Source organism: Carettochelys insculpta, chromosome 18, assembly GCF_033958435.1.
Source record: "Carettochelys insculpta isolate YL-2023 chromosome 18, ASM3395843v1, whole genome shotgun sequence".
Classification (NCBI taxonomy): domain Eukaryota; kingdom Metazoa; phylum Chordata; order Testudines; family Carettochelyidae; genus Carettochelys; species Carettochelys insculpta.
The window spans coordinates 10,829,644-10,849,883 of record NC_134154.1 but is presented as its reverse complement, the minus strand read 5'-3'; the positions used below and the strand labels follow the sequence as shown (position 1 = coordinate 10,849,883).

At 41.3% G+C, this 20,240-nt stretch overlaps 2 protein-coding genes and 1 pseudogene across 4 annotated transcripts in view; 2 read left to right on the top strand and 1 right to left on the bottom strand.

The window, feature by feature from the left end:
- Window positions 1-14,322, bottom strand: part of UBE2L3 (ubiquitin conjugating enzyme E2 L3) — a 29,931-nt gene extending 15,609 nt beyond the window's left edge. The window contains exons 1-2 of one of the 2 annotated variants that reach the window (XM_075013090.1): window positions 14,264-14,322; window positions 2,163-2,258 (exon numbers count right to left, since the gene is read on the bottom strand). In XM_075013090.1, the coding sequence (XP_074869191.1) occupies window positions 2,163-2,258; window positions 14,264-14,290 (123 nt within the window). In that variant the 5' untranslated portion in view covers window positions 14,291-14,322. Of the gene's footprint in view, window positions 1-2,162; window positions 2,259-8,009; window positions 8,159-14,263 lie in introns of those variants that run through there. The other variant, XM_075013089.1, reaches the window with a different exon arrangement.
- YDJC (YdjC chitooligosaccharide deacetylase homolog) overlaps window positions 1-19,549 on the top strand; it is a 65,907-nt gene extending 46,358 nt beyond the window's left edge. Inside the window, exons 6-7 of one of the 2 annotated variants that reach the window (XM_075013084.1) lie at window positions 12,905-13,079; window positions 19,382-19,549. In XM_075013084.1, the coding sequence (XP_074869185.1) occupies window positions 12,905-13,049 (145 nt within the window). In that variant the 3' untranslated portion in view covers window positions 13,050-13,079; window positions 19,382-19,549. The remainder of the gene's footprint in view (window positions 1-12,904; window positions 13,080-19,381) is intronic. The other variant, XM_075013085.1, reaches the window with a different exon arrangement.
- On the top strand, window positions 19,361-20,240 carry LOC142022848 (stathmin pseudogene; annotated as a pseudogene).

Below are 20,240 nucleotides of genomic sequence, written 5' to 3'. Positions count from 1 at the left end.
TTTGTACACAGAATATTTATATCCTCCAGATACAAAGCCCCACCCTGCTTAAAAATACGTTAAAACTTAATGTTAAATAGGAATTCTGTGACAGTTTAATTTAAAAAAAATTATAGAACACTTGCTATAAACATGATTTAAAAATAATCTGGTAGCACATACATATATATATAGATATAAAAATAAAAAAAACACAAAACACTAGTACTATAAAACAATGCCATATGATACTTCAGTTAAACATGTTTTGTTTTCAAACTGACCTGATACAATTTTTAAAAAGTTATTTTAACATTTTAAAAAAGTGTATATACACTAAAAAATCATGGCAACAACATAATATGACTAAAATCTCATTCCTGCTCACGTGGAGTCAGCTGTAAGATAAGTAACTTGCCCAACGTCATGAAAAATGTCTGTTGTAGAGCTGGAAGCTGAATCCAGAGCTTACAGAAATCACTTTAATATCAAATTCTTTCCTCCCTAGAGGACCCCCTAGGTTACAAATAGTTCTGGCAGAATTTTTATTTTTACACTATTCTGAAAGCTCTTTTCCCTATTTAATTAATTTTTATTTTTACTGTTGTGGAGGCTAAGGCTGGGGTTAGGGACATGCTAACAGCAGTGTTGCAAAGGGTTCCTGTGTGGCTGAAGCATACAAGACCTGGTTACAAGGGAAGCTGCAGTCACCATGGCCAGCAAAGGAGATCTTCAGTGCTGGCCACGTGTAAGGATTAGCCACGCCACTGCTGAACTGTACATGTTTGGGGATGGCTACCATGCTCTGGGCTGGTGAATGAACAAGTGGGGCTGTGACAGTGGAGCAACAGAAGGCTCCTTGCAAGGCTGCAGGGCCAGTGATGCTGGATCCCTACAGGAACAAGGTGCAGGGAAGGCAGGGGCTCTGACAGGGCACAGCAGGGACCCTCCAGTCCTCCTCCCCAGACCGTAAAGAGGGGTGGATAAATACAAGTCCCTGCCTGTAGGAGAAACCAGCTCACTGCTAACTGGCTCCTGCCCAGCCATGGAGCCATTCACCAGTGAGGTAGCCCCCTCTACATTTGGGGACAATGATTCCTCTGCACAGTCATGGCTAGGGGTCTCTAATCTGCTGGGTCAGGATCACAGCTTTCCCTGCACCTTATGCCTGCAGTGACTGGTGTCACAAGCCCCACTCACTCAGCCTCATGCCAGGAATATGGGAGCTATCCCCAGGAAGGAACTCCTGAACTACAGGGTAGTCCCTTGCATTGCCAGTAGCTTGAGATCCTTCTTTGCAGTCCTGGCCAGGGATCTGTGCTCCAATGGGCCCATATAGTTACAACCTCCCCAACATCCATTGCCTGCAGGTATTGGGCATCATCTAGTGCTGCAGGTGACCAGAGACCCTCTGCAAGTCTGCAGTCACACAAGTATCAAAGCAGGGCTGTGACAGAGAGTTCGCAGACGGCTCCCTGCATGGCCACAGCACTTGGGACACCTGATCCCTGTACATGCAAAGCAAAGGGAAGGCTGCAGGCTTCTGGCACTTTCAGCTGGTTTGTAAGAAGGCATGTATGTGATAACCAGGGGTGAAACGTAAAATTTCTTACAGGTGCTGTCTTATTGCAACCCAGGTCCCTGCCAGCTCTTTAAATAGCTCCTTGCTGGCTTCTGCTGGAGCTCCACACCAGGGGACACCTACCTATTTTCATCTCTGGTGATAATGGAGCTGCAGAGAGCTACCTGAACTGTTGCAGAGTTTGGTAGTGGGTTACCCTGCTGCACAGCAGGAGGCTTGTTCAGGGATCTCAGATATGCCACGACAATAGGAACAGGTCCAACAACCCTGAGAAAAGGGGTACAGAGTGCTCACTAAATGGCCAAAGGGCCAATGACACTTGACTATTGCAGGCAGGTACAATGACTTATCAATTTTCTTTTTTTGTCAATTTCAGTGTGTCATCTAAAAATCAACATTTACCAGTAGTTATAAATTGAAATTAAATCCTGATAAACTAGGTTATTTTTATAACCACTGAACAACACGTGTTCATCAGGTTCCAATAATTATGGATTTGTGAGTTTCCTCTTCCCCTCTCTGTGCCCACAACACAAGTCCGCACCAGGTACAATGGGTGTGTGAATTGCTTTAAAGCACAATACAAGTGTTCTATACTCACAGGAACAATAAGCCCTTGCCAAGTCAATAAATTAGCTTCATCAACCTGGATATTACGGAAGTTTTTCATTCCACATTTGCGGATTTCTTCAAGCTCCTGAAAAGCAAGCAGAGTATGAGTACACATTAACAACAGTAACGAGCAGCGCGTTTTGTCCCTCCCGCCCCCGTAAGAAACTGAGGTGAACATGGGTTCCTTTGTTTTATATTAAATAAATCTGTGTTTCAGAAGGGAGTCATGACAAGCCACGTAATTAATAAAACAAATGGAATTCCTGCACTCATCAGGGTTATCTAAAAGCAGTCAATCAAAAAGTCTATATGTTAATTCAAGGGATATGCCATGACATTACAACAGAAGCCTGGTTGGTAACATTGCATCATATCTATATAATTTTATTTAGGGTTTTGTTATACACACATGTATATCTGATATTAATTTGTTTAAAAAAGCTTATTCTCCAAGAATTTAAGGATTGATATCGTATCACTTGTATTTGTAGCTGACAAGAATCAGATATGCTAAGACATGACTTAATTTAAACCCTTGTACTCCGAGTGGAGCACAGGACTTCTACAAGTCTCCTTCACTTCACTGTTTCAAGACAAAATTTCTATCTGACTCCAGGAGTACACCAGTTGTTGTCTTTCAATCTCAGTACATCTTTCTCCATGTTGTCCAATGTCTTCCTCTTTTGCATTTTCCTAGCGGGTTCCATTTGAGAGCTCAACAGACTATGCTGGATGATGATTTTCTGATTGGGGATGGCTAGGTCACACACTGTCTTCTCTTGATTTGACTGTCAAGTGGTTCTTGTTCTTCTCTGTTCCAAAGCTCCTCATTTGTAACAAAGTTTTGCCACTTGCTCTGAAGGATGAACCTCAGGTCTCTGTTTATGAATGTCTGTAAGCTTGTGATTTGAAGACTTTAAGTACTCCAGGTCTCAAATCCATAAAACATCACACTCTTCACATTTGTGTTGATGATCTGCAGTTTCATCCTTGCAGATATTACTTGTGAACGCCATGAGACAAAGGGTGCATCTACACTTGCAGTCTTCTTTCGAAAGAGGTATGCAAATGAGGGAAATAAAAATGCAAATAAGGCACATTTGCATATTTGGTACCTCATTTGCATATTCTGATTTCAAAAGAGCTTCCTGTGAAAGAAGAGAACCAGTGTAGATGCTGCTCTTTGAAAAGTAAACCCATCTTTGAAAGAATCCGTCTTCCCTTTATTTAATGGGAAGAAGGATTCTTTCGAAGATAGGGTTTACTTTTCAAAGAGCAGCATCTACACTGGTTCTCTTTTGAAATAGGAATATGCAAATGAGGTGCCAAATATGCACCTCATTTGCACACATCTTTCGAAAGAGGAATGCAAGTGTAGACGCACCCAAAGAGTCTTGAATGCAACTGTTGCTTTCCCTACCCTGGCACTGATATCCTTGTCTGTTCCTCTGTCTCTTCCCAGAATACTCTTCAAGTAGGTGAACTGCTCCACATCTTCCAGGTCAACCCCTAATGTGGTGGTGGTGGTGTTGGACTGGTTGATCTTCATTGTCTTGGTCTTTCCTTTGTTAATGCTCAGTCTAGTCACTGAGGCAGTTTTGTCTAATGTTGTAACCTTTTCTTTCACGCTGGTGTGAAAGGAGGGAGACATCATCAGCAAAATCAATATCCTCTAGCTGTTTGAAAAGTGTCCACTGAATGCCCATTGATGGCCATCTGTTGTCCTGCTCATAATCCAGTCCACTGTGATCAGGAACAGGCAAGCTGACAATATGCACCCTGGTCACATTCATGACAGTAGATATGTGAAGGATTCTGTCAAGACACCATTGCAAACAAGCTGGCATGTTGAGGGTTCATATGCTGAAAGGGTCAGGTTAATAATTTTGGACAGGATGCCACAGTTTTTCAACAGTTTCCACTAAGTGTGTCTATCAATGCCATTGAAAGCTTTTTCAAAGTCTGTGAAGGTTATGTACAGGAGTTCCACTCAAGTGACTGTTCTATGATCACTCTAAGGGTTGCTGTTTGATCAGTACAAGATATGTCACTTCGGAAGCTGGTTCGTATTTCCCTGAGCCTTCTATCAATTTCTGTCTTCATTCTCTCCAAGAGAATCCTATTGAACACTTTTCATGGAATAGACAGTAATGTGACACTCCTACAGTTCTTGCATTCCTTCGGTTGCCTCTCTTTGGAAGCTTCATAAGGTAGCCACGTTTCCAGTCTTGTGGGATCTCCTCAATGTCCCAAATTTTCCTAAATAGATTATACATCATGTTGACTGATGTCTCACTACCTGCCTTGATTGCTTCTGTAGGGATGTTGTCTGGACTAGGTGCTTTCTGTTTTTCAGATGGGCAATGACTATTTTGACCTCTTCTTTTGTAGGTCTGCTACTGTTAATTTGAAGAGGTATATTTGCAGGTTGTAACTCCGGAGGTTCCATGTGGGCAGAGTGGTTGAATAGCTCTTTAAAGTGTTCCTTCCATCTACTACTTAGATTCGTTTGCACACGCTCCTCCTTATCCTGTACTGGCTAATCCACTGTATACCGTGGGACATAACTACATGAGAAAGTTATACTCGTTTAATTAAAGATATTATTAAACTGCTACAAACCACTGTGTGGACACTTATTTTGGTTTAAGATTTAAGCTAAACTGAAATAAGACTAGCTTAAACATAGTAAAAGAAAGGTTTGTACCAGTCTAATTAGATTGGTTTTTAAACGAATCCAGTGTACCTCCATCATATAGCTAAAAATCTTAAGTTTAGGTGAAAAAATGTAAAGTTAACAGCAATATTACAGCAATTTGGATACTTACTACCTTCCAGAATTGCAATATATACTTAGCTGCATGAGCTAAAAAACTAATTTCTCTTCCTTCAGAAATTACTTCTGAGGTAATAACAGGCCTTAAGAGCAAAAACTTTAATTCTCAGTGAAAAATAAGCCAATTAAGTATACACAACATTTTAAAAGTTTAAGTCAAGGAAAACAAACCCTACGTTTATGCCTATTATTAATAAAGACATTAATAGTTTGCAAAGGGAACTTCCAGTGAACAAAAAAACAACTTACTTATTCTTTCAGAACTACAGTGTTACTGTGTCATCTTGATTAAATCCAAGTTCAATATGAACTCACAAACAACATACACACTAGAAAATGAAACTTCAAGCATGACAAAACAGATATAAGCACAGCTAAGGAGCCTGTCTCGGTAATAAGGTTCAGACTTGTCTTCAGAACACTAGAAATAACTAGTTAGTCTGGTTCCCTGCCTGCACTGAGAGGATCTACTGCCATTAAATGTACCCCAACTTGTTCAAGATTTCAGAAATAAGGTATGTTTTATTAAAATTATGCTTTAAACCATGAAGACACATATCAAGAACCTCATGCATTGAGATTTTTTAGGTATATGATAAACCATGCTTTCAGTTGATGATAACCTTTAGTAGCAGCAGCATTAAGGCATCACATCTCCATTTCAACTAAGAATCTAGTACTATGCTAGGTATTTGGTTTTGAAACTCCAAAAGGTCTCAGTTCAAGAGTGCAGAACATTGTGGTGTTTTTCTGAACAAATTAACACACACACACAAGTAACCCTTCTGGCTCTACAGTGCCTCTATTTGAAATGACATAATACTGAAACCTGATCAAGAGACAAGTATCACCAAAACATCTGAGCCTGAGTCTCCACTGTCTTTCATTTAGTAGTAGGCATCCTTCAGTCTGCATAGACTATGGATCGCTCCCTTTACAGTTTCAACTGAGGACTTCATTTACAGCGTCTACTGTGACTATGAAGACCCACATGAGAGTGACAGTCCTTGCTGCATCTCTTGCAGATGTGGTGGGTGTCTGGCAAGTCCTTAGTGTGCTTTCTGTGTGCTCGCTTCTCCTCTGCTAGCTGTCTGATCCTCATCTCGCCCTTCTGAAGGCCCTTGTGTAACCCCTGCCTCCATCTGCTGCGGTCGTCTGCTAGTTCTTCCCAGTTGTCCAGCTCGATGTCTACCTCTCTGAGGTCTCTCTTGCAGACATCTTTGTAGTGCAACTGGGGGCATCCGGGAGGTCTTTTGCCAGAGGCTAGCTCACCATACAGAATGTCTTTTGGAATCCTTCCATCATTCATCCTGTGGACGTGGCCAAGCCAGCGGAGCCGACGCTGCCTGAGGAGGGTGTGCACGGTTGGGATTCCAGCTTGCTCGAGGACGGCGTTGTTGGTCACTCTGTCCTTCCATGATATTCCAAGGATGCGCCTGAGGCAGCGCAAGTGGAAGACGTTCAGCCTCTTTTCCTGGCGGGCATACAGGGTCCAAGTCTCGCTGTAGCAATTTTTAAGTATGCAAAGGAATTACAAGATAGGAATAAAAAGTTGCCAACTCAGTCTAGAATATATGTATTTTAAACAAGCATGACTATACAAGGTGCAAGATTGTGGAGAATCAAGTCTTTTAGTACCTTCCTTCTTTACCTTAACTAGAAGACCATCTCCATTAGATAAACATTTTGTGTCTGCACCTCAGCTGGTTGCTTAAAGTTTCACTTTATATGCAAAAATAACTATTTGAAAAGTAGCACTCTGAGGTTCCATACTGATTGCAAGTCGGTAACTTCTATAATGAACTTATTCACTTTAGAAGAGGCTTTTCACTTACTGCCTCCCCTTCACATTCAACAAGGAAGCAAATCAAGTTGTGTTCTCTCTGACTAATGCACTGGAATGAAGATTTTAAAACAGAAACTTGTTACTATGCTTAGTGATACACCAATTCAGAATAAATACTAGCATAGAAAGGCAACACAGCTAGCAAATAAACCCATACTTTTGTCAAGGAAGAAATTGAAATAGGAGGAGGATGTTTGCTTGTGGACGTTCAGCATACTAGTAAAAGGTAGTATCCTGTTCAGAGTCAGAAAGAGGACTATTTTTATCCTTTCAGAGTCAGTGATCGTAAGATGAAAGGGACTTTTAGAAGTGAGAAAATGAGGCTAAACATGATTTTTTTTTTTAACTTTAAGGTGAGAAATGTAGTGAATAGCCAAATTCCACTTTTCCACCCTCTTAAAACAGCAACATTAAACAGAATTAAAGTAATGTAAATTAGTGACCAGAGTGATTGAATGGTAAGAGCATGGAATTGGGAGTGCATACTCCTAATTCTATTTCCAGTTCTGCCACTGACCCTGCATGTGACCTTGCAGAATCATATCTCCCTTTTATAACATGGAAGTATTTACTTTTATGGATGGGTTGGGACTTCATATGTCATGAATTTCAGCTTGTTCAGATAAAAACATGGTACTGTATATAAAACGGAGAATATGCTGTTTATGTAATATTTAAGCTTAAGGTATAGCAGTGACAGGACATGATCACAAAAAGCATTAAGTATTTTTCATTGCATATATTTACTATTAAACATGAAAAATACTTTTCACCATGAATGCTGTTTGAAAAATTAAAAATTCAAAAGCAAGTAAAAAAATGTCATCAACATGAAATCTAGTCAATTAAAGAGTTAAATATGAGCTATTAACTTTAACCTCAGTTCCCTGCCAGTTTATGATTTTATAAACAGCTTTAAAAAATGCAAACAAAGTTCTTGCTGCTTTCTGAAAAGGATGTACAAACAAGGAAAAATTACTTTGGTCCCAATCCTGCAAACTCTTGCACACATGAACCATCCCAAGACTACAACTTGCCTCCATGATGGTCTACACAGGGAAAACAAGGTAACTGACTATACACATAAGTTACGGCTACACTAGAGAGTTATGCTGCCAAAAGTCAGAACTTCTGCTGACAAACTTCTGTCTCACCCAGATGAGGAAGAATGCCTTGGTCCACAGATTCTGTCGACAAAAAAGCTGTGTGAATGCTCGGAGGGAGGGAGGGGGGTGGCTTCTGTCAACAGAGAAGGCTTCTGGGTTCATCAGGCAGCTGATTGCTGAACCTCTGGTCTGCTATTCTGTCGAGAGAGGGATGGGCAGTCCGGCTGCTCTCTGTCAACACTGTGGATTACTCTTTTAATCTGCTTTAGTTTATGGCCGCACTCTGTCGATAGATGTTTTGTCAGAAAATCTCTTCTGACAGAAACATCTGTTGACAGATGCTTCTAGTATAACTGTAGCCAAAGGGTTTAAATCTAGAGCAAACCGAAATCAACAGAAAGACTCCTTCTGATGCCAGTAAGCTTTCCATCAGGCACAAAGTGCAGTTAAATGCACTATGTAAACTAAACAGAGAAGAGATATTCTGTACTGTTATTTATGAAAAAGAACAGGAAAATACTTTCTAAACATAAGTGGTTTTATGATGAATATGTCCCTTAGCAAGGCACCCAAATTTGATCTGCTTCAATTTCTGGTTCTCTAGTACTTCACCATATGAGTTTTTTAAGGAAACTTTAAATTTCAATAAAACCTCCTGACAATAGTTAGTTTTCATAAAACCTATAGTTCAGATTCCATAATTCTCCTTTCTGATAGAAAGTCCCTAAGCTTAATTTCTGCTCAAATTTGAATTGAGTAAAATATCACTCATTTTTGAGTTATAAAACCATACGTTCTCACTCCTGCAGTAAAAATGTATAAACCTCTTTAAAAAACAGAAATATGAAAACAGACAGCTTATATTTTTCACCTGACTGGTTGGTTGTGAGTAATAAGGGCCAGAATAATAAAAAACCTATATATATATGTGTGTGTGTGTGTGTAAGTACAAAAGCTATAAACTGAAAAAGTCTGATCAAAAATACAAAATTCTCAATAAATTTGATCTTATCCTGTTTACAGCACTATAGCAATGTACATACATGTCCTCAACATTAATTACACGGGTGTGGTTCTGATACGTAATTCACTGTGGAGTTGATTGCTTCACAAACGTTTGACTATACAACTGTAAGTGTACACAAAGATTAAAAACTTCTTCTGCCCTTATTCACTTTCTTAAAATACAAAAACAAAAGTTTATGTTGACAGAATATTAATAACTTTTTAAACACTTAAATTACAGGAAATGGAAATATTATAGACCTAATATAAACTTTAACTTGGCCTTATTATAGTTGGAACGTCAACAGGAGTTTTACCTGTGGAAGGTGTCTCAGATACTATCCAAGAGAGTCTTCTTGATTATTAGTTATGTTTTTGAAGAATATCTCTCAATATACAGTAGTGTCAATTTAATAAAAGTGCCATAACATTGTATTTTATATTAACATGACATATCTGCAAAAATAAGCAGCTTCACCATCTTTCCCACATAAGCCTCCTTCCCATCTTCAACTGTACCACCAACTAACGTCATCTCTACATCCATCCATTTTAGGATTTTATACTGTTGCCCATGGCTATAGTATCCAAGTGATTTCCATGTAAAATCAATAGAAACAGCAAAATCCTTTTGCTATGAACATCACAGAGTCTCTGGTACTCCTCCATTTCTGGAACTAGAACTCTACATGTGGTACAGATTTTTGTGGTGGTGGTGGGTAGAGGATAATAAAACTTTGGAAATAAGAAGGATGTTTGAATTGTGAGCGTCAGTTATGATGTAAAGGCTCTCCTGAAATCAAAGGTGTTACAAGGTTTCCTAATACAGAGTCCAGACTTACCACTCCTACTCTGGAAAACTGTTCCACAGCTAGATCCCCTTGACAGAGAATGCTTTGTCACCAGCTCTCACATGCTTTATTCTGAGTTTTGAGATCTGCACTGTCCTAAAGGAGCATAGTTGTCATGGTGGTTCATACATTAAAACTGGGTTACTGATGTACAAAGGGCTTAATCCACTAACCATGTTTGTTATGATAAACTTGGGGCATGATCCTGTAAAATGCTCATGCAAGTAGCCTCAATGACTTCAATTACACTACTCTGGGGAATGAGAGTTTGTGACTAATGCCTGCTAGGTATTTACTCTTTGTACAGGGTCTAGCAAAATAGAGTTCAGCCCTCTAGACAGCACACCATTCCTCACCCAATCTTGAATGTTTATGATTATAACCATACAAATACATTTCTATAAACTGAAATATGGTCTATTAAGATTTGTAAATTATTAACTATAGTTTTATAAAGATTTATTTTTATTGGTAAATATTGATTTTGGTGTCACAGAACAAAACAATTCAATCAGCAATAGCCAAAATGTATAGGCAAAGTAACAAAAATGCCATTTGTGAACAGAGTCAACATCCAGTTATTTAAAATTAGGCTTCTTACAAATGGACTAATGAGTAGATAAGTAAGAACACCACGACTTGTTGATTTAAGGATATGTACTTTCTATGTTTTGCCAAACTGACCATCTGGATGTTAACATTTATCAATCTTGAAATTTTTTTAATCTCAATGTCTTATTGCCATTAAATAATCTCTGATCCCCCACAGCTTCCTGCAACAAAACATATAAAATGATAAAAATAGAGGAAAAGTATTCAAGACCTATAACTTCACGCAAGGTAAAAAATTAAATTGATACTCTCAAAAGCTTAAATAGTAATTTTTTATATTATCCACTGAAATTATCAAAAATAAAAGTTGAATGCTGTCAAGACTAAATATCAACACTGGTTCTCTTAAAGCAAGATCAATTTTCATCTCCAAAATGTGGATGATACTCCAATCTCCTATACTTTGTCTTGCCTATTTATACAGTAAGCTCTTCACAGAAAGCACTATCTCTTAGTGCAACAGGACCCTAATCTCAAGTGGAACCTGTTGAATCATAAATTATTTGTTCGTATTACACCATTTAAATGGTTCCAAACAACTCCAGTACTTTAAAAAAAATGTGCATTCACTTACATCCTTGCTTACATGAATGTTATACTTTGAACGATCTGCAAGAGATTTCCAATTTATTTTTTATCTGTTCAGTAATGGAACACATTTCGGTGCAATCTGCGTACTGTGGAATCGTACTATGTGGTCAAAATCCTGAAACCAGATTCCACTGGAGAGCCTGCACAGCTCCAACTGCAGGATTTGTTTTTAATCTAGCTCTCATGTAGTCCCATGAAAAAAATCCCGTGGGACCTGGATTGAGCATCTACTGCAGAATGATCAGAGTAATGGGGGATGGGAGTGGGAGGAGTAACATCCGTAAATTGTGGCGTATAACCAGGTAAATTCTGAACTGTTGAGAGGATTATGCAGCTGCTGAGCTCATGGTGAAAAGTTTCCGATTACCAAAATACATGAACACAAAACAAAAATGAAAGTAAAATCTACTAAAGGTTGAATCCTCTCTGATCTTGTCCAGCAACATCCATAGTCCAGCACGATTTTATTGGACATACCCACAAGTGGCTATTTGGCTGGGTTTCCCATGGTCCCATAAAGTTTGTTTACAGTCCCTAGTCCTTGCTCTCAGTGTTGTGCTGTTATTTGGCTCTAATTTACTCCCATGTGTCTTCTATGAGCCCACTAAGCAGTGGAATTGTTGGTAATGTTCCTAAAAAATACTGCTCTCCCATAGTTTGGCATATTATATTGTTGCGCAATGGTCAGGTCCCAAGGGTGCTGAACTAGAGAGGTGCAACCTGTAGTAATTTTGTTATTAATGCCACTCTTTATTCCCAACACCCTTCCCCACAATCAGCCAATTCCTCATCATGAATTTCTTCTAGACGAGTATGTCTAAGTGAAGACAAAAGAATCAAATACTTCCAAAAAATTAAGACCTATACACTGCACTGTCTCTGTAAACATACTGCAACAACACCATTACCACCATAAAATGTAGCAGAATGATAACAAGCTTGGGGATATACTTAGTATTATTAAACTATTATTGTTGCAGCCCTCCAGATTTTCAAGGACTTTGCTCCTGTTCAGATATGTACTAGGAGTCTTTATGTGCATTTTTTACTTTAGAAAAATTTTAAAAATATACACACAGCTCAATGTAAATTCAATTTAGAAAAAAACAAAAAAAGAAAATCTAACCGTCTAAGAACAAAATAATTATTATTGTGCACCATGGCTATGTTTACCCCAGTTTTATAGAAAAAATTAGTGAAGCAGCTACACACAAAATGGGATTTGCCAACAGCATCTCGACAAAGCCTGGCACATTTGCTGACAAATTTCTGCCTCTCCCAGATGAAGAAGAGTGCCTTTTGTCAACAGATTCTGTCCACAAAAAAGCTGCGTGTATATTCAGGGGGGTGAGGGGGCTTCTGTGGACAAACAGGGCATCCACAACAATGGGTAGCCCTGTCTGCTGTGCTTCCAGGTGCCTATTTTGTCGAGAGAACAGCTGGGCAGTCCTGCTGCTCTGTCGACAGAATCGGCTTGTGTGTGTGGCCACACTCTGAAGACAGTTCTGTTGGGAAATCTCTTCCACAGTGACTTCTGTTGACAGAGTGCTGTAGTGTAACCACAGCCCATGTGAAATAGAGGGAAGTCTTGTTCTGACACACTTGCAAGCAGTAGTTTCATAAGTGACAGCAGTAGATATATTATTAGAATATATAAAAAATAAATGAAAATCCATATTAGTTCAATCTCACTAAGCTCCTAAACAGGAGTTTGTGGTCTTCACTGAGGTTATGGACATTATCTTGTACACATGACTCTGCATTCAAGGTGTTCAACTGTTTTAAATTATGAGCTATATCCTGAGCAAATTGAAGACAGAAAAACTGAACTTAATTGAAACTGACATTAAACTATTGTAATTCTCTTTACCATTACAAATTCAGAACTACCCGAAGGACTGTAAATTATGCATCTGATAACACATTTCAGACCCCGATCCAGCTACTGGCTCAACAAGGACAAAATGCTATGTCTGGTTGTAACCCAACTGATCTCAGTGAAGCTCTGGGCAGGGGTCCACCTACCTGAAGCCAAACTTCTCTTCCATCACAGTACCAGGTAAGTGATAAATGGAGAACACTGCACCACGTTCAGTTTGGCCTTCACATCAACGTATCCCGTGGTTAAACTATACAATCTGACTCGGATTAACTCCGCTGTGCAAAGATCATAGTATATTTGGAGAGTTCAAGGTATACAGATAATTACAGTTGATACAGTCCCACTAGGTACTATACAGCAAGTGTGGCAGATCCCTGACCTGAGTAGTATACAGTCTGAATTGATGACGATGTTCTCCTCTAGAAAGACTGTAAACTTATAGGGGTAGTGACTGTCTTCCGAAGTGTTGGAAAAGTGTCTCACACAAGGTGAGATCTATTACAAAAGAACAAATAATAGAGATATGGTACCGAATAACAATGGAATCAAACTATTAATTAAATCGTTCCTAAGTAAAAAACCAACCACCCCAGGGAAGGCTCACTCTTTACATTATTCTTCAAACCTATGTCAGACGGCACAAAGGTTTGGAAACACAAACGCAGTTGTGCTTAAAACAAAACTTCTGAACCAAGGTCCGTATTTCAACCTGATAAACCGGCCACCCCTCCCTCCCTGCCACGCGGCGGGGCAGATTATCTTTAAACACACCAAAACGCCTGACAAAATTAACGCAAAATAAGGTGGGGAAGGGAAGCAGATCCTCAGTCCGTCACGCCCCAGCCTCTCCGCATGGCCACGGCGGGACCGGGCTCCTGCCGGTCAGGGGCTGCGGAGCGCTCAGGCAGCACTTCAGGCCGTGCGGGCTACTTGCCCCCATCCCCGCGAGCCCGGGAACAGAGAGCACCAGCCCCCGGCCGCAGCCCAGGCACCATTTCCTCCCACACTAGCCCTTCCTCTTTGCTTAGTCACCGCGGGAGCCCCCCTTCAGGGAGGGGCCGGCGCGGCCCTAGCGCCTTTCGGCGGCTCCCCGCACGGTGCCGGAGAGCCGCGGGGGCTCGGGGAACCCGTGAAGCCCGGCTCCGGGCAGAGCGGGCGGCGGGGGGGCGGCTCCGAGCCGCGGCCTAGATGCCGGCTGTTCCCGTTCCGGCCCCCGGGCTGCCGCCAGGGGAGGAGAGAGCTCTCCCGCCCCGAGGCGGGGGGTCGCTGCCCCTCGCGCGAAGGGGGCCCGAGGCGGAAGCGCTCCCTCCCGCAAGCCGCTCCCCGTCCCGTCCCTTCGCCGGCGCGGCGCTGGATGTTACCTTCATCAGCCTCCTGCTGGCCGCCATCTTGGCTCTGCTAGTGCCGCCCCACAATGCATGGCGGCTGCGGGCAGGGCGGCTAAACCCCTGCGCTTCCTGGAACGCAGGGAGGGGGAGGCGAGGGCCAGTCTCCTGCCCCGCCCCTCCCCTTCACACCCCGGGGGGGGGGGGCAGGAGAGGAGGCCGGACCCTTCTCATCTCGTGGGGGTCCCCGTCCCCGGGGCCTGCATGGAACATTAAACTCCCTCCTCCCCGACACGCGCTCCGAGTGTGACTACACGTTCCTGGGAAGGGGGGGGGAATAGGGTCTCCACATGCAGTCTCGAGGGAGAGATACCCTAGGGACCCCGGGGGGGGGCTCCCTTTCCACACTCCTGGCGATGCTGTGCGTAAGAGATGTGCTCACTCACAAGCCTCTTGGGGCACAAGGGGAAAGGAGAGGAGCCTTCCTCCTGCCCCCTACCCCTCCTGGGGAGCCCTGATGTGGGGCAGAGGAGGAACCCGGTATTCAGCCATCTAGGCTGAAAGGGGATCATAAACCACTAGACTGAAGGGAACCTAGGGAGGTCAGCGAGCCAGTCACCTGGCCTCGGGGCAGGATGAAGCACCATCATTCTAGACCATCCCCAATAGATAGGTGCCTGTCTAACCTGCTCTTAAATATCTCCAGTGATGGAGATTTCACCACGTCACTAGGCAATTTATTCCAGTGTTTGTCCACCCTGATAGTTAATAAGTTTTTCCTAACATCCAACCTAGACCTTTCCTGTTGCAGTTTAAGCCCATTGCTCCTTGTCCGATCCTCAGAGGCTAAGGAGAGCAATTTTTCTCACTCTTCCTTGCAATCCTCTTTTAGGTACTTGAAAACCATGATCACGTCCTCTCTAAGTCTTCTCTTTTCTAAACTAAACAAGCCCAGTTCTTTCAGTCTTCCCTCATAACTCATGTTCTTTAGACCTTTAATCATTCTTGTTGCTCTTCCCTGGACCTTCTCCAACTTCTCCACCTCTTTCTTGAAATATGGTACCCAGAACTGGACACAATACTCCAGCTGAGACCTAATGAGTGCTGAGTACAGCAGAATAATGACTTCTCATGTCTGGCTCTCAACACTTCTGTTTATGCATCCCAGAATCACATTTGCTTTTCTTGCAACAGCATTGCACTGTTCACTCATATTTAGCTTGTGGTCCACTCTGACCACTAGATCCCTTTCTGCAGGACTCCCTCCTAGACATTTGCTTCACATTCTGTATGTATGAAGCTGATTGTTCCTCCCTGAGTAGTTTGCATTTGTCTTTATTAAACTTCATCCTGCGTTTACCTCAGACCATTTCTCCAGTTAGTGCAGATGATTTTGAATTTTGACCCTATACTCCAAAGCTGTTGCAACCCCTCCCAGTTTGGTATCTTCTGCAAACTTAATAGGCATGCTTTCTATGCCAATATCTAAATAGTTGATGAAGATATTGAATAGAACCAGTCCCAGAATAGACCCCTGCAGAGCCCCACTTGTTATGCCCTTCCAGCATGACTGCGAACCATTAATAACTACTCCCTGAGAATGGTTATCCAGCCAGTTATGCACCCACTGTATACTAGCCCTATCTAAGTTGTTTTTGTCTAGTTTATTGATAAGATCATGTGAGGCCACACCAAATGCCTTACTGAAGTCTAGGTATACTACATCCACCACTTCTCCCTTATTCACAAGACTTGTTATCCTGTCAAAGAAAGCTATCAGATTGGTCTGGTCAGATTTGCTCTTTACAAATCCATGCTGTTACCTATTGCCTTATTTTCTTTCAGATGTTTGCAGATTAATTCCTTAATTTTTGCTCCATTATCTTTCCTGGCACAGAAGTTAAATTGACTGGTCTGTAGTTTCTTGGGTTGTTCTTTTTCTCTTTTTATAGATGGGCACTGTATTTGCCCTTTTCCAGTCTTCTGGAATCTCTCCCAACTTCCACAATTTTTCAAAGATGATAGCTAAAGGTTCTGATACAGCCTCGATCAGCTCTTGGAGTATTCTACAATGCATTTAATCAGGCCCTGGTAACTTGCAGACATCTCATTTTTCTAAGTAATGTTTAACTTGTTCTTTTTTTATTTTATTGTCTAAACCTACCCCCTCCCCACAAGCATGCACTATGTTAGGAATTTCTGAATCAGACTTCTTGGTGGAGACCGAAACAAAGAAGCCATCAAGCACCTCTGCCATTTCCAAGGTTCCTGATATTGTTTCTCCCTCCTCACTGAGCAGTGGGTCTACCCTGTCCTTGGTCTTCCTCTTGTTTCTAATATATTTATAGAATATCTTCTTGTTACCCTTTATGTCTCTAGCTAGTCTGAGCTCATTTTGCGCCTTTATCTTTCTAATCTTGTCCCTGCAAACTTAAGTCAGGCCTTTCCCTTTGTTAGGCACATGGGGAAGGCTGATCCTGAGGATGATCAAGGGCAATCAAGGGAAGAAAGGATCTATCCCTGCCAGACACACAATCCCAACCACCACAGTAACTGAAACTGAAATCACCTGCAATCAGAAGGAAGGAAGACTAGAGAATGCAGAATACACGTTTCTTTGGCATGATCTTTAAACCAGTTTTAAAGTCTCCTTTAGGTTGTTCAGGTTGTTTTGGATTTTCTGTTACTGCGTATTACTGCTTTAGCTGTGGCTGTGTTGAATTTTATTTAGGCTATGTCCACACTACAACGATCTTTTGAAAAAAGTTCTCCTGGAAGATCTCTTCTGAAAAAAACCTCTTTCCAAAGAGCACATGCACACACAAAAAAGAGGACTGAAAGATTGATCTGCTCTTTCAATAGACAGAGCATCAACGCATCACCCACTCTTTTGAAAGAATGGGCCAGGGATCAAAAAATCCGATGCCATGAGAATCGCTCTTTTGAAAAAAGGGCCCGCGGAGCATCTACATGTGTTTTTTTCCAAAAGACGCTTTTGAAAGAAGGTGTTTGTCATGATACAGGAGAGAACAGGGCTTCCAGCAGAAGAGCCGCATTCTTTTGATTTCAGATCAAAAGAGCGCATTTTGTGTGTAGACGCTCCATGTAATCTTTCGAAAAAGGGCCGTATTTTCCAAAAGTACTTGCTAGTGTAGATGCAGACTTTTTGTACGTCATTTTCCATGGAAACATCTGCAGAAATAAGAAATGTTACTGAATAAATCCATTTAATGTTCTCAGTCTGTCACAAATACTCCTTTGGGGTACTCTTGTGAGGGAGGGGGCATGGCTGAATCTCCAGCCCAGCCTGGGAGCCCACTTGAAACCATCATATATCCCAGTGATAACAGACAAGATGTGCAAACTAGCCCCATCACAGGATTTACTTGTTGCACATCTATTTCTGGTACCATCATACTTCTGGTTTCTCCTCTGCCACTGTGCATTCCTGCTGTCTCCAGGAAGAATGAAATCTGTGGAATCATACAGCTAATACTAAACAGTGCAACAATTTGACATTGGAAGCAGCCGTACTTGGAGACTGGGCTTCCATCCTTCATCCTTCTCCCCACCTGACTCATCAATTTTCAGTAGACTCTCTAATGCACACTGTTGGGACAATCATCTCTTGGGGCAGATCTACACAGCTAAGTTATTTTGAAATAACACCTATCCTAGCCGTTGCACAATACAACTACTATTTTGAAATAATTTTTAAATAGCACTTGGCTTATTTTGAAATAGGTAAACCTCATTCTATGAGGAACAGCATCTATTTTGATATAGCTATTTTGAAATAGATGTTAAGACAGGGAACAGAGCTTATTTCAAAATAACCAATGAATATTGCTTGGTAAAAAACAAAAAAGAGGATAAAAAGCAGACAGGATGGGAAAAACTGCAGAAACTCTCTGATACCATACTGACTGGGAAGAAGAGTACTTCTTATGTGTCTTACAGTCCTGTAAATATGAGACACATCAACCATTTCCAACACTATCTTCATTTCTCTTCTGCCCACACTTAATTACACCTTGGCTATAAAGTCCTTCAGAGACACAAAAATCCCTAGTCTTTAAACTTTAATTTTTCAAAAACTTTTCTCCACCAGTTCTTGGAAAAAGAAATCCCATCTTCTTTAACATGGAGTCCTAAAAGCAGTACATGAAAACTGAGTGATCATCTGCAAGTGTGATCCTTGTCCTTCATGGCTGGTAAAACAGAGTCTAAAAAGTATCTGTGACCCCTACTAACATTCAGCCTTTACTTTGTACAGGAAAAGCTACCACTCAGCCTATATATAGTACACTGTAGTACATTCATTCTTACGAAATCATTGCTCATTGCATTAACTTCCCAAATCACCACCTGATATCTAAATCCCTTTTCTAGCCAGATGATTTGGAAGTTTGCAAAGAATTGTGTAACTTCTGGTGCCAATACTTTGCATAACCCTCAATTCAGGTTTCAGACTGAACACAGAACATATACAGTAGTGACTGCACTGGGAGGATGATCTCTTGTCATGGGAAAAGGGTTGTAATAACAGTGGCTGTGCTACTGAATCTCTCCATGACATTTGTTATTGTCAAAACATGAAGTGTGCTGTCACCTCAAAGAAGTGGCAAGGATTTCCTCTCGAGCCCACATCACCATTCTCCCACTTTTAGCCAGACCAGGGGTCTCAACTGTACTGTATTTCGCAGCATGTTCCACACTTGGCTATCATGATCCCTGCTTTTGTGACCTTCAGGCTTGACTACTAAAGGCCACTCTAGTCAAGAATGAAACATTATGACTTAAATAAAAACAGAAGAAAATGCAAAATGCATGAGTTTACTTGACAATGAACATTATCCAGAGCACAGGTTTCAGTCCTTATCTTCCAAATCCTCCAAAGCCTGGCCCAAACTACATTGAGGGTCTCTTCACTCTCAAAGATCTTGATCATCCATTGCAGTTCCACTGATGCAGGGAACATAAAAGCCAGCCCTGAGAGGAAATAACGTTTTCTCACCAACTGGCCCACAAAACTAATTCAGTCCCAGAGGATATATTAGGCAGTGGCATGGACAGAGCAGGGTTTCCACTAATTAGAGACTTTCTATATTTCTGGTGTCTACCTTCTTGGTAATGGCTTCTTCTGATATTCAGGTGGAGCTAGAAAAGAGTGCCTCTGGGCAAGCATTTGAGCTGATACTCAGTCGTCATTCAAAAGGAGTCCCAGAATCTCCCCTCAAAGAAGAAGAATCTTTCACCGGAAGAAATTCAGAAGAACTTGGAAGCTGCAGAAGACAGATGCCAGTATCATGAAGCAAAAGTCTTGAAGCAGTTAGCTGAAAAACAAGAGCATGAAAAAGAGGCACTTCAAAAAGCAATCGAAGAAAATAACTTCAGCAAAATGGCAGAAGAGAAGCTGACCCACAAAATGGAAGCTAACAGAGATGCAGAAATGGCTGCTGAACTGGAGCACTTGAGGGAGAAAGATAAGCATGCTGAAGAAGCAAGAGAGAACAAAGAAGGCAATGAACCCGGTGAAAATAAAACTGACTTCATTCTAGAAAATTACGTTTCCCCGCTTCCCCTAAATATCAAAAGACTGTATTGGCCAGAGGGCTTTTTGTTGAATTTCTAGAAAACTGATGTAGGGCTGTATAGTTAGATCCAAACTGTACACTTGCTTTGGGGACTAAAGGGGAGATCTTACATGTTTCACTTTTTCAAAAGTGGTTGTCTTTCCAGTGTACCTATCTTGTTGCATCCTTTTCTGCTCCTGTGCACTTGCTACTGGACTGATGGCTAGCAGTGTCTGAGCTCTGTAAGACATGTTTGTGAAAGGAATATGTAGCAACTATTCCATGTTAAAATATCTGTTACACTTCAAAATGTGACTTTGTCCCAGTCTTATACTACTGTAACTGAGTGACTTAATACAACTGCACAGTGCTACACAAGTATAAAACCTATGTCTTTGATTAAGCATTTTTGTAATAACAAAACAGACATAAAACCC